Source organism: Struthio camelus, chromosome 4 (assembly GCF_040807025.1).
Source record: "Struthio camelus isolate bStrCam1 chromosome 4, bStrCam1.hap1, whole genome shotgun sequence".
Taxonomy (NCBI): Eukaryota; Metazoa; Chordata; class Aves; order Struthioniformes; family Struthionidae; genus Struthio; species Struthio camelus.
Window position 1 is genome coordinate 79,772,307 of NC_090945.1, and position 13,189 is coordinate 79,785,495.

The following is a 13,189-nucleotide window of genomic DNA, read 5'->3' on the forward strand; positions in this document are numbered from 1 at the left end:
CATTTCACCCCACATTTTCCAAAGATTATTATTCTTACTGTTATTATTGCCATTATACATGTGGAAAAAAGGAGAAAATTGAAGTTAAAGCAAGAGAGCAGGAGTCTGCGTTACTGAATTTGAGTGGCAACTGTGCTGTACATTCAAGTTTTAGCTTCTTGGAAAGCATGAATCGTAGTGATTGTGGTTTTATTCAGATCCTGGTTATAAAAGACAATTAAAGAGAGACAGAGAAATAAAAACTATGCAGAGCGTTTTAAGCTTTGGGAGCCAAGTCCCAGACAGAAGGGGAACAGTGAGGACTAACACTGAGCTCACAGTGTGGTTTTACGTACTGTTTATATATGCAAATGTTTGTAACTATCTTAATACATATGCATTCAGAGCATACAGCATATAACCCTTTTCTTTCATTTCTCTTCCCTTTCCCTCACATCATCCTAGGTCGTATTCCAGACAGTCTGAAAAACTGTGTTAACAAAGATCATTTGACTGCAGCTACGCATTGGGCCAGTATGGATCCCGGAGTTGTTCATCCAGAGCTTAATGGTGCTGCATACAGGTAAGCATGCTGCAGATGTAAAAGCAATATCTGCTAAATTCGAAGGTAAGTATTCCGCTACAAAGAAAAGACCTTCCTGTTAATAAGTGAACTGGTTTTGGATTAGGCCCTGCGTACATTGCTTTCATAATTATTGCATTCAGGAGAATTATTTTACTTTACCGCTTTCTGAAATCAGTCGTGCGGTGTGTCAGTCAGTTTCCTTTCCATATCTTTTTTTGTGGTTAATAATAGTAATACCTCAAAAATATTTTTTAAATATATTCCAGTAAAACAGGCTGGTCATCTGCATGCAGTGGAAGTGCATGCAGTGGAAGTTTGCTCTTTTTGCTGAAGGTAATGCTTAGAGAAAGGTTACCAGTAATAAACGACTACTATGCGTTTTGGTGGCCTTAAGACACATGAGAGAACATACAGCGAATTGAGCACACTGGAATAGCTCGTGGTGTTTATGAAAATATATTTAAAGTAGTATTTTCTAAATTTCGCCTACAATTTTTTAAATGTTCCTTATAAAGCATTTGAGGGACTTAATGTATTCTTGATCAACTGTGAAAGCAGATAGAGTCAACTTTTGCACTGATCAGTCAAGTATGTATATTCCTTAATGACTTTATTTACTTGAAAATCTTTCTCTGTCCTTTTATCTCTAGCAGCTGTCCTAGCAGCACATTTTTCCTAGTACGCAGCATCGCACCATTTTTATTTATGACAAACATCTGCAATTTCATCTTCCAGAATGGAATTTACTCCATAAGTAGGATGAAAGCGGCTGAGGAAGCTGTAAGCTGCTGCTGAAAGGCAGTGCCTTGAGGGAAGGGACAGTGCATTACTTTCACTTTTTCTCTTTCACTTCTTTCTCCTAATGTTTCCATTCTTGTTCTTCATACATCTTTCCTACCTTTGTCCTTCTGTGGGAGGACTATCGCATACTATTACTGGGCATAGGAATTCTTTCTGTGTTCTTCCCTATGAGAGAGAACCCAGCTGTGCTATGCTGGGAAATGAAGCAAAGCTCTAACGTCACAAAAAGTTCCAGCACTTTCTTCAGAAAGTGATGGAGAGATGGTAGTGGGGAGGGTCACCACCCTTTGTCACAGTCTCCTTACTGCTAGCCGTAAGTGTGTTAAAGGAAAATCCTAACTTTGATTTGATCAACATACATATGTCTCAGGTCAGCTCAAGATGTTTGTTTATGGAAAAAAATATCAATAGCCCTAAATATCAAACAGGTTGTTTTTACTTGCTGGAAAGTTTAAACACACACGCTTTTCCACACAGCATGTAATTTCATTGACTTGAATTTGGACTACTGAGGATATAGCTGAGTGTAGTAGAGACTTACTGGCAGGTGTGCCTGTACTCTGAGGGTAGTAACTACGACTGTGTTGAGAACAGGACTGCATGCCCAAATATAAAATGCAGTAGTTTGTTCTCATTTTTGGGGTCACAAGTCTGGCAGAAGCCAGTCTCAGCTGAAAATGGATTTTAACTTAGGAACCTTTTGGGAGTTAATGCTTTTTTACAAGTCAAAGACCTTGCATATTTAATTTAAGCAATATAAGCGTGGAACTAAGTGCCTTTTTAGACGTTGTTTCAGTACCTTTTTCAATAGAGAAAATTAATCACAAGTTAAATTTTAACTTCACAACTTTTTTCAAATGCAAGATAAAGCTCAATGGGGCAATTTCAAAGGAGAATTTAGACTCATACCACAAACGTGAAAAGCGTATTTTTGGAGTGGTAATAGCATAGTCTTTGAGTACTGGTGAGAGCAGTTGGTACTTCTGTGCAGTATAAAACATACAGAACCTGAAGCACAGACTTCATGAAAGAATTAGTTTCAGAAGCGGTGTTTGCATGTGCTAACTTCTTTTCTGTCTTAACTACAGAATTTGAATTGATTTTTCAAAGCCAATTTGTCTGTCTTCTCTTTGCGCTACAAGATTGTATTCAAGTAGTTGAGTTCTGGACTCTTTCACAGGAAGTGCAAATGTTTCAGATGTGCGAATAACTGTATCATCCTCATGTAATTGTGTTAGGAGATAAGACCCAGGATAATAATATATATGTTAAAAAATGCAAATAGCTCTTTTGGTGAACTAAAACTAACAATTCTGTATGTATCATTTACTTGAATTTTGATAAAGGACAGAACTCCTAAGTTATCAGATGTTATCACAAGCAAACAACACTGAGCAGTCATCAGCAGATATAATCCAGATCGTCTGAATATCATTGTATTCTGTGGAAAACAAAGCCATTTGCTGTGCAAAATGCGGGACACCGTATCAACAGAAAAGGTCAAGCAAACAGGACGTATCCCATGAGTAAAGATTAATGATGATATTCCTGAGAAGGAACTACATGTAATAGTCTTGGTGAAGCAGCACTGCATATGTTGCTTATGTATTATTACTGTGCACTTGTTACTGAGCTGCTTTTTAAATAAACACCCTGCCATTTCCTGTGTCACCGAGTGCAGGTTAGAGGCTGGTACATAGGCAGCGTGAAATGTGACAGCCGGTAAACAGCGATTATGCAATTTATAGAAATGTCGACATATCTTTCTGCCTTCTGACAGGTACAAGATGGGAGCATCCAGGTACTTAAGAGGTACTTGGGTGAGAGCAGAATCCATGTAGTCAGATAATGGTAGCCGTTCATGAATTATTTCCTATTAAGGTATTTCATTGTTGATTTTCAGACTCTTGCTGGTATCTAAGACGCGGTACGTGTTTAAATTGAAAGGTCTTTGAGACAGACTCAGTTTTGTGTACGTTGCCTAACAGAGTGAGTTCAAGGTGCTTATGTAGTATAAATAATAATAATGTTGGAGACTAACATGGAAGTTAAAGTTGCTCTTAAGTCCCAGTTAAGAGGGCTACTGTAATATTCTTTCTAAAGTGATACTAAATGAGGAAAGGGGAAGGAAGAGTATGAAGTAGCAGAGGAGGTGCAGCTGATCTCTTGCTTTTAACTTCTGCAAAAATTTAATGAAATGATCATTTTACCTGGCAGGTGTTTTGACTGCTGCCAGAGGAGGAGGATTGAGAGCAACTTTACGAAGTGACAGAGGAAATTTATTTGCTGATTAAGAACAGGAGAAGAAATAAATAGCAACATAAAGGAAAGTTATTATAGGATAGAAATGCCCATATAGAGGCTGTTGAACTTATGTGCCCTCCTTTCAGAGATAAGATTTGAACAACACAGATTAAATTAAAAGGGGACAAAATTATCAAAAGAGCGTGGCAGAATAGGGTTAGGAGATGGGAGTCGTCAAGCAAAAAGCAGTTTCTGCAGAGGGATAACGTTATCACTATTTTGGCTATTGTAACTATGTAGCTTTAGGACAACAAAAACAACTGTAGGGCTTCTGGATGTTACTAGAAGTCTTTATGAAGTGTAAGTTGCAACCCGATATCCAAGGGGATTATTCTTTGTATACAAAGAGAGTGTCTAGAGTCAAATCAGAACTACAGGTGTTTAGTTTGAACTGCTTACTCTGCTTAGAAGGTAACTGTTAATGTCCCTGATCTAGCGTCAGCCGTTTTGAAGAGGGGAGGCTCTAAATTTCATCGCAAGGGAAGCAATTGTAGAATTTGGTATCTCCTTGATTGGTCCTAGCTCAAGTATATCGATGCTTGGGGACTGTGTCGTTAGAAACTAGAGATGCCTTGTTAGAAACAGTTGCTATGTGCAACAGGCTCATCTTTTAAATGGAAGTTTTAGTCATTTCCCGTTTTTGTTTTGTGTTTTTTTTTCCTCCCACCGAATACCCAGAGTACCAGATAAGCTGTTTCAAAATCAGATTTGAATACGTATAACAATCCTCAGTCAGACAGTATTCATATGAATTAAAGCAAATTTAATTAATGAGATTCAAATTGAAGTCCTGAAACAAGCAACTAATTCCGTTAACCAACTGCAAATTAATTTTAAGGCACCTCTCTAGAGAAGAAATTAGTGTAGGAAACCCCATAAATACATGCAGAGTTCCTTGGGTTGTACCCTGGGAGCGAAGCTTTTTGGCCTAGAGATGGTGTGATCTTTCACACGTTGGTTATTCATCCCAAATTGCAGTCAGTGTTGTGATCTATAGGAACCTTTTCCAGAGTGACTGGGCTGATGTATGGTGTCTTCCTCTTCATTTTGCCATATCAGATAGCCATGATGGCAGGGTGTTTGTAAAAGGCAATTCCCATGATGCTTCTGAGGTGGAAGCCAAAAAAAAAAAAAAAAGCAAATGAGCATGTTTTCATGCTGCTTTTCTTCCTGTGAGTTTCCTTGCTGTTCTAGATAAGTTCTACCCTGATTTTCTATCTGCTTGAGGGAGCTTAGGATGAGCAGCGCAAACATGCCTTATTTTAGAAAAGCTGCTGTTGAAATGGTGCGAAATTCCCTGAGGCATTCAGAGTGGTGACCAGAAAATCTGCTACAGAATATTGTGATACTTTTGTGATACTTGAAAAAGCTTGACTAGACTACAAGTGTGTTTCCTCCCATTTAATTTTAAATAAATAATAGGGTAGCGAATGCCGCAGTAAGTAGTAGTCATGTGTGTTCAGACTTAAAATGGGTAATGCTCTTGCTGAGGTACTTGAGTAAGCAGAATGCAGAAGAAGACAACAAAGGATGAGTATGCAGCTCTGTGATGGCTTGGGGAGGGGGACCAAAGGGTCGGTGCAAATGGCCAGCATGAGATATAACTTGCAAATTGATACTGAGGTGCTTGGCTAAAGAGAAAACATATTTTTGTAAAAGCATTCATGCGTAGCTGTTGTTTATATATATCAGCACCATGAAATACCAGTGTTCATCAATGCCATCCAAACTTGGGGACTGCAAACAATAGATGTACAAGGTTTTTTATCCTGGTAATATCAGAGCCATCATAAAATCAAGTTGAATCACAGGGTGATGTTTTGGTAAATTCCTAAAACATTTAGGCTTTGGCATTCATCTGGAAAGAGTAGCAGGTCTTTAAAACCATGCGTAGTTGCTTGTGTTTGTATCTTTTTCTAGCAGTCTGCCTAAAGCATTTGTCCTCTGTACGGCAAGTACTGGTCTTCTTTCAGACAAGTGCTGTAGCAGTTTTGAAGTGGAAAAAGCTACTCGGGGTAATAGACTGGAATTTGTCATCTTAAGAGTGCGTGGATGTGGTGATTCTTTTAGGGGACTACAATCGCAAGAACATTTTAAAGAAATATTTTTTTCAAACCAGCACAAAATTTCCACATGAGAAAGAAAGAGGGGAAAAAACAAATCCCCAAAAGGTAAAATGAGGAAAAGCCATGGAGGACAGATACTTATTGTGCAGCCCTAACCTGAATCCTTGTCGTGGTAATTCAGGATCATACCTTCAGAAAGGAGTAGCACTTCCACGTTGTTTCTGTTGCTGTGCTGTCACCCATGCTATTAAATCCGAAAAAGCTGGCAAATCTTTATTTCTTAACGTCTGTTGTACAGCATCCATTGCTTAATTTAACATCTGCTTATGCTATCTCATCTTGAGCCTTACTGACACGTCCGTTCTGAAAACAAAACAAGCATCATCTCTGTAGTTCTAGGAGGCAAGGCGGGCTTTCCTGTCAGCCATCTCTTGGTTTTAATGCATGTTCTTATTTCCTTCTCTCAGCAGGTATCCCCCAGGTGTTGTAAGTGTGGCTCCAACTGGCATACCTACAGCAGTAGAAGGAATAGTCCCCAACCCAATGTCTTTATCACACGGCCTCCCTGCTGTAGCCCACCCGCCCCATGCTCCTTCCCCTGGCCAAACTGTCAAACCAGAAGCTGATAGAGACCACCCAAGCGACCAATTGTAGCCTAAGAAAACAGCATTCCCAACATTGGAGATCTCAACTTCAGCGTGTGGAGAAAAAAAAAAAAAAAAAAAAAACCCTGGATTTTGATTAAAGGCAAAACCATGAACTTACAGGAGGAGACGACTATTGTTTTAGAAACTGGTCCAATATACAATATAAAAGGAAAAGGTGGGAGACAAAAAGAAGATTTGGAAACATTTTTTCCTCCGTATAAATTGTAGTTTGTCCCTGTCCAGTGGACTGATTCACTGTTTCTGTGTCCTATGGGTTCTTTGTTAAGCAAGAGAAGTTAGTAGTTAATTATATCATGAATGTACTTGTCTGTGTACAGTTTTTAGAACATTAAAAAGGGTTTGTTTGCTTAGCTGTCAACAAGGAAAAACATAAGGGAGGCATTCAGCAAACCAATTTTGAGATTAAAAGTCCTTTCTTTTATATTTTAAAACATGCCCAAAAATGAGGCAGTTGGCAAACTTCTCAGGACAATGAATTTTTCCCATTTTTCTTTCTACGCCACACAGTGCATTGTTTTTTCTACCTGCTTGTCTTATTTTTTAGAATAATTTAGTAAACAAAAGAAAAACAGTTTCTCCTGATTTTGGCATGAATTCCCTTATTTCAAAATGAAGATAACCTTGCAAAGAGATTTTGAGGAAAAAAAAGGTTTTGTATAAACGAGCATTGTGCTTTTTGTCACCAGTTAAAGTATATATTATTGGTGGTATGCGAAAAAGGCACTAGACTACTGAAAAGTAGCAGCATTTCATTGCCTACATTGATTCCTTCCTGGTAATGTGGTAGGCTAGCAATATTTTTGGTTAAAATCATGTTTGTGACTGTAACCATTTGTATGAATTATTTTAAAGAAATAAAAATCCCAGACAAATATCATATGTGTAAAAATTTTTATTTCTAGTAACTGTTTATTCAACTTTTATTAGGTTTCTTAGCTGTAATTTTTAAACAGATGCTGTCAAGTATTTCATTTCTAGCTTTACTTTGCTCTCTGTTGTTTGTAATACCGTCTTGGAAGCTTGAAAAATAATAAAAAAAAAATTTCTTTCCATACCATTTTCCCCTTTACATTTCGTGAATGTTGATCTTTTTTCCTGTGTTTCTAATGGAGTTTGAAATTAAGATGAATTTTGATTTGTACACCGCCATCATCAACTACAATATGGTAACAGCGTTTATGCCACCACTGTGGGCAGAGCAGAGGAGGTACAACAGCAACACAACAATAATAATAAATGTCTTTTGCCGAAGTCCAACATGAGAAGTGTCCATTGTGTTATTTGCTTTTGTGATGATGGAAGCGTGCAGCAGGATGTAACGATGTTCACTATCTTGAGGGAGCTCGTTTCTTTGAACGCAGGCAGAACCGTTTTTAAGGCAAGTTGGGAGTTCAGCTAGAAGCAGTTTTGGCCTTTGCTGTGCTGCTGTTTAAGATGTTCTTCATCCCTACACACTTTAAAAAGCAAGACAAAAGATTAGCAAGAAGGAAGTTCAGAATGGTGGAAAGGGAACCTGGAGGTAAACCTTCTAGGTGGTCTCTAGTTTATTTGTTCACCGTGAAGCTAAACTAGTAACTTTCCACCTGTGGTTTAGTGAACTGTTTCTGTGGGATCTATGAAAAGTTACTAACCCCAGCTGTGCGAGTCTGTGGAGGGGCCTCCACTTCTGCTAGGAAAATAGCAGGAGACTGCAAATCGAGAACGACTGGAATTTGTGGATTCAAACTGAAGGAGCACTGCAGAAAGTGAAATTCTGTCTCCGTGGAAGAAGGAAAGTTTTTTCCCTTGAACTTTTAGAGCCAAAAAAGTAATCCATTACAATTTATTTGATAGTAAAAGCATTCCTATTCCCTCAGTGAAGCACAACAGAAAACTGCCGTAAAGCTGCAGGTTATCCCCGCAAAGAGAATTCTTGTCAGCTTCAGGGCCAAAAACTTGCAGAAAATCAAGTGCAGTCTCCTGCAATGGAAGTAGGATTTTGTTTTTCACATTTCATTGGTCATTCATGTTTTAAGATGATTCTTTGTAGGGCTGAAGATGTTTTTTAACATGGAAGCCAAACATTTAACATCTGGCTGCCAAGAATTGCTGACAGTCTCATTTCCTACCAAAGGAAGCAAATTTCTTGAGGAAAACTGAGATTTTCTGTCATTCTCTTGCATCAGTTTTGACATTGCTTAGATAACACATTTTGTTTCCAGTGAATCAATAAATTGATAAGAAATGAAAGCAGCACTGTTTACTGCATGTGGTTCTGAGATGCAGTTCTGAGTCTTCCTGTCCTTCAGCTGTGCACATGCCTGGGCTGCCATCCGGTAGCTCAGAGAAAAGTTTTTTCAGAATTTGAGCCTGAACTACTACACTGATGGGTACAATATGGCTTTTTCCCTGTGATGTTAGATGTTTGATGCTTTTATAGTAGCACTTCAAATATATCTGTCAGTCTGATTGCTGGGGTGAAAACTGTAATAATGCCTGCTTGTTCTGAAGCAGAAAGGAAAAGTGATCCAGGCAATGACAAGGCTGGTTTATACTCACTTCTGGGCTATAGTCTGAAAAGCTTTAGAGCAAGCACTGAATGGAAAAAAATATTAAGGCTTGGAATAAATGACTAATTGGAAAAATGCACCATATTAAACAAAAGCTAGTAGCCAGACTTGCTTTGCATCTTTTATGACTGATTTTGCTGGGTAGTGACAGTGTGATTAGATTTCCTTTCTGGTAAAGTATGTGCTATAATCATGTTTACACAGAAGAAAATGGCATTTAGTGGCATATATGTAAGGTGGGCAAGGCGTTGACATTGGCAGAAGGAGGCCAGAAGAGATGACCTGTGGCAGTGCTGAACAGTGAAGTGTTGGCTGAAAGGGGGAGATGATTGAAGTGCCTGCCTCTGGCAAGAGCTGCTCCATTTTTTGTTGGTTTTATTTGAATTAAGGATCTTGGCCAAGAAATAGGCCAACAAAACTGATGCTCTTGATGGCACAAAGATTGTAGGCATCATCGATATGGAAGAGACTCAGGAGTTTGCACAGCAAGTGGGTAACATCGAAGAATGGGCTATTGGAAATGGGAAAGCAACGAGTCACGTAGTTAGAACAGTTATGAGCTGGGAACTTGGCAGAACAAAGAGAGTGTTTGTTGCCCACAGCAGGATTGATTGCCACCAGGGTGCAGCCATCGAAGAGAACGATAAAATGATGGGTGCATCAGGCAGAGCGTTTTTGGTAGAGATAAGTAAGTAGTAGTGGTGCCACCCAGCATACCTTATGTAAAGTTTGATTTATAATTCTGGTCACTCATCTTCCAACGGATGAACTCAAGCTGAAATAATAGCAAAAATTGACTCTCAAAATGACTGCAGGTGTGGAGGGCTTATCACATGAGAGGAAATTAGAATAACTTGGATTGTTTAGCTGAAAGCAGAGGCTGAGTTGGGGAAGTGATTGTTTTAAATAGTGAGTAAATAGGAGGAAAAAGGGATGTTAAAGAATTGCTGGCATGTGAAAAAACAAGCGTGAATGGTGATTAGGAAAAGACCTCTGTCAGAGCAAGGGGGTTCGGGAGCAGGTTTCAAATTGGAGTGTCTGTGAGTCAGTTCTAAAGTCCCTTCAGTTTGTCTGTTCGTTTTTAATCTTAACATTTTTGTTCTTAGAATCCAAAATGCAAAAACATTGTTTAAGCGTTATACAAGCTTGCTACCAAACCAGCTGAAGGCCCTTTCCATTCAAAACGCTTTGGCTTCCTTTATAACCAGCCTCAAGACTTTTTCCCTTGGTGTATGAGTTTGGTTTGGTCGGTTGGCTGGTCTTTTTTTTTTTTTTCTTTTTGAGAAAATGCCTCATTTTCTTGTGCAGCCTTCCACGTCAAATGATTAAAGCTGGCTTTCCAAATGACTGGGATGCTGTAATTTGGCTGTTTACCAGCTTACTCCTTGCCTCAGACCAAAGAGTTTTCTTCTCCTCTTGTTTAGTTTCAGTGGATGCTCCAGTGAGATCAGTTGTTCTGCTTGAAGGAGAAGGCAGCACTGCCAGTGCCTTTACTCAGTTTACTCCAACCTCTCTACACTTTGTAAACTGAGCGGAGGGAACAGTCGTGGGTTTTAAGGGCACAGAGTAATAATAGATCATATTGTCTGGCCACTTAGTAAAGCTGTGAAATGTCATATGTTCCATTATTAAACCTAATATCTTGTTTTGACTTATGTAAATCTTTCAGAAAGATTTCTGTTCTTTGTATTAAAATGTCAAGAGTTGGGGATTTTGCTATTTCTTTTGATAGCTGGTTTAAATGGGTAATAACCCTAACTATAATTTTGGAAGTGCTGTATTTAATTTGGCTTTCCCTGGCTTTAAATTCCAGTTATCTTTTCATGTTCAGCGTTACGTCATGTAGGCTGACCCCAATTCTCTCCTTTGTACTGAGGTCAGTGACACATCTTCCAGGAAGACCAAGTTGTATTATTCATCTGTTTTCTTTTTCAGTTTCTTTCATTCCCAGATAAACTGTATTGTACAGCCTTTATTTTGTGGCCCTCTATTTCTGACCTTTAGAACAGCAGACTTCTTGTTTTAACATGGTTATCTTCTGCAGATGAAATTATAGGCTTCCTGATCTCCTTCTCGGAGACCTTCAGCTGTTTTCTTTTTGCCTCTGCTGACTTTCTGATTTCCTTGGTAAACTGTTTTCCTGCAAAGACGCAAGTGCTTGAAGATGTTGATTAATTACCTTCTCAGTCTTCAGATTGTATCTGCCTAAGTAGAGCTGAGCACCTCATTAGTTGTGAAAGCTCAAAGTTGAGCATATACTCCAGTGTTCAAAGTAGTCATGTTTTCAAAGAGCAAGTGTTTGCTTTCATCCCACAATCTGCATCCATTTGTGTGTCTGTCTGTTGCAGAATTCACCTTACTTGGGTCCCGTACCTCATATCAGGCTGTCCCTCAGCATTTGCCTCCCGGTGTTCTTCACCATTCCTTTCTAGCGTTCAGGAGACCTGGGACGTTACTTTTAGAATTTTTCCTTTCATTAGAAAAAATGTCCCTTGGCCAGTTCTACTTTCTCTCTCCATCTGTAAAGTCCAGCTCAGTACAGATCACCTGTTTTTCACCTCTCCTTGGCTGATTTCCATGCACGCTACCCCTCTAAACCCGTGTCCATATTTCATCTTTTATGTCCGCTTTTGAGACTGGGACAGCCAAGCTGCCTTTTTTCTTATGCAGTTCCTCATCTGGAGTTTCCTCCCTAGATTTTCTGTACTACAGAAACAATTATGGCTCCTCAAATCTAGTCTCAGCACTTTGCCTTTGTGTCTCTGCTCACAGTCATAACATGGTGTTTTTTTGAGGGAGGGTTGTTTGCTTTGGGCAGTTAGTGATGGTGCACGTCAAGGCCACCATAAACAGACTAAAATATGTCCTTGGGACAATTAGAGGCAATCCTTCGAGACATTTCCAAGACAATGTAGATCATTCTTTGAGCATGCTGCTCCATTAGAAACATATGCTACTTGCGCAGTCTTTAATTATGCATCTATCCTTTTTCATATGCTGCATGAAAAGGACGAGCAGTTGCCGGTTGGAAATATTACCTATCAGCTCAAGAAATGAAGATGAGTAAGTTTAAAAATCGCAATTAAATATTTAAATATATTTTGAGTTACAAAGATTTTAAAGTAATAAAACGGAAAAAAATAAATTGCTGCAAGAGTCTTTTTATGTATTGAATTTGATGCATTACATGTAGACATTCACGTATCGGTTTGACAGTAAGAGTGCTATTTCTTCCTGTGTTTTGTCAAAGTAGAATCCTTGTATAGTTCAGGAAAAGTTTATGGAGCTGGTCCTCCCTGGATGAACCCTATGAGTTAGGGCAGCAAATCAACATCTAAAAATAAATCTGCTGAGGAACGGACATCTGAGACTTGCATTTCCAAACCCCTCCAGCCATTTTCAAAATGTCCCACCAGATGCAGCTGAATGACTTCTGAAAGCCAGTGGCCTCAAACACAGCTGTCCGCTTTGCAGCGTGTTCTCTTTTCCAAGAAACAAGCATGCAGCAGTACTTGCGTTTCAGCCCACCTACGAGCATCAGAGTAAAATCCCATTTAAATCTGTGTTGCTGCTCAGTAGAATTTCGGTTAAGCTCTTGCATGAAGTTAAGTCCCTGCTATACTTGAACTTTCTTAAACTGAAACCACAAAAAAAGGAGACTCTGCCTGTGGTGTTTTCCAGTGACAAATTTTGCCATTATCACTATCTTTCTTATTAAAATGGAGTTGGGGGACTTCCAAATTCTTTTTACTATGTGTTTATTTGGGTATTTGCATTCTCATGGGTTTTTAAGGCCTAGTGTATGTGAAATGTGTTTATCATGTTATGAAGCTATGATGATAGCTTTATTCTCTTATCTGCATAACTCTAAATTATAGCTCCTTGTAATTAGCTACAAGGCCATCGCTTTCTCTTCCAAGCATAAAGTTGAAAACATTTTCTTTGAAATGGATTGTTGAAATTGGAGGTTTTTCAAGAATTCATATTCTGAACGATTGTCTTTTTTTTTTCCCCTCTCCCTCCCACAGACCAACGCTGGATGTATGCACTGGATACAGCCTTGATATTATAAGGAGCACGGGTAAGAGATGAGAAATCTGCGCTATGAGTCACAGCTTGTTTTCAGAGGTTTTCAGCCTCTGTAAATTTAAAGTATAAAGACACAGTTTTGCATTATCTGACTAATAGTTTAGATCTGATCTGATTTCACTGAAAAATCTAAGACTGTTGAAAGAA

General features: G+C 38.9%; 1 protein-coding gene across 50 annotated transcripts in view; it reads left to right on the forward strand.

The window, feature by feature from the left end:
- CTBP1 (C-terminal binding protein 1) overlaps positions 1-7,661 on the forward strand; it is a 255,605-nt gene extending 247,944 nt beyond the window's left edge. For 26 of the 50 annotated variants that reach the window (XM_068943611.1, XM_068943612.1, XM_068943619.1 and 23 more), the window contains 2 exons: positions 445-562; positions 6,204-7,661. In XM_068943611.1, the coding sequence (XP_068799712.1) occupies positions 445-562; positions 6,204-6,390 (305 nt within the window). In that variant the 3' untranslated portion in view covers positions 6,391-7,661. Of the gene's footprint in view, positions 1-444; positions 563-2,712; positions 2,866-6,203 lie in introns of all 50 variants that reach the window. The other 24 variants (XM_068943623.1, XM_068943640.1, XM_068943613.1 and 21 more) reach the window with 2 other exon arrangements.
- Positions 7,662-13,189: the final 5,528 nt, after the last annotated feature.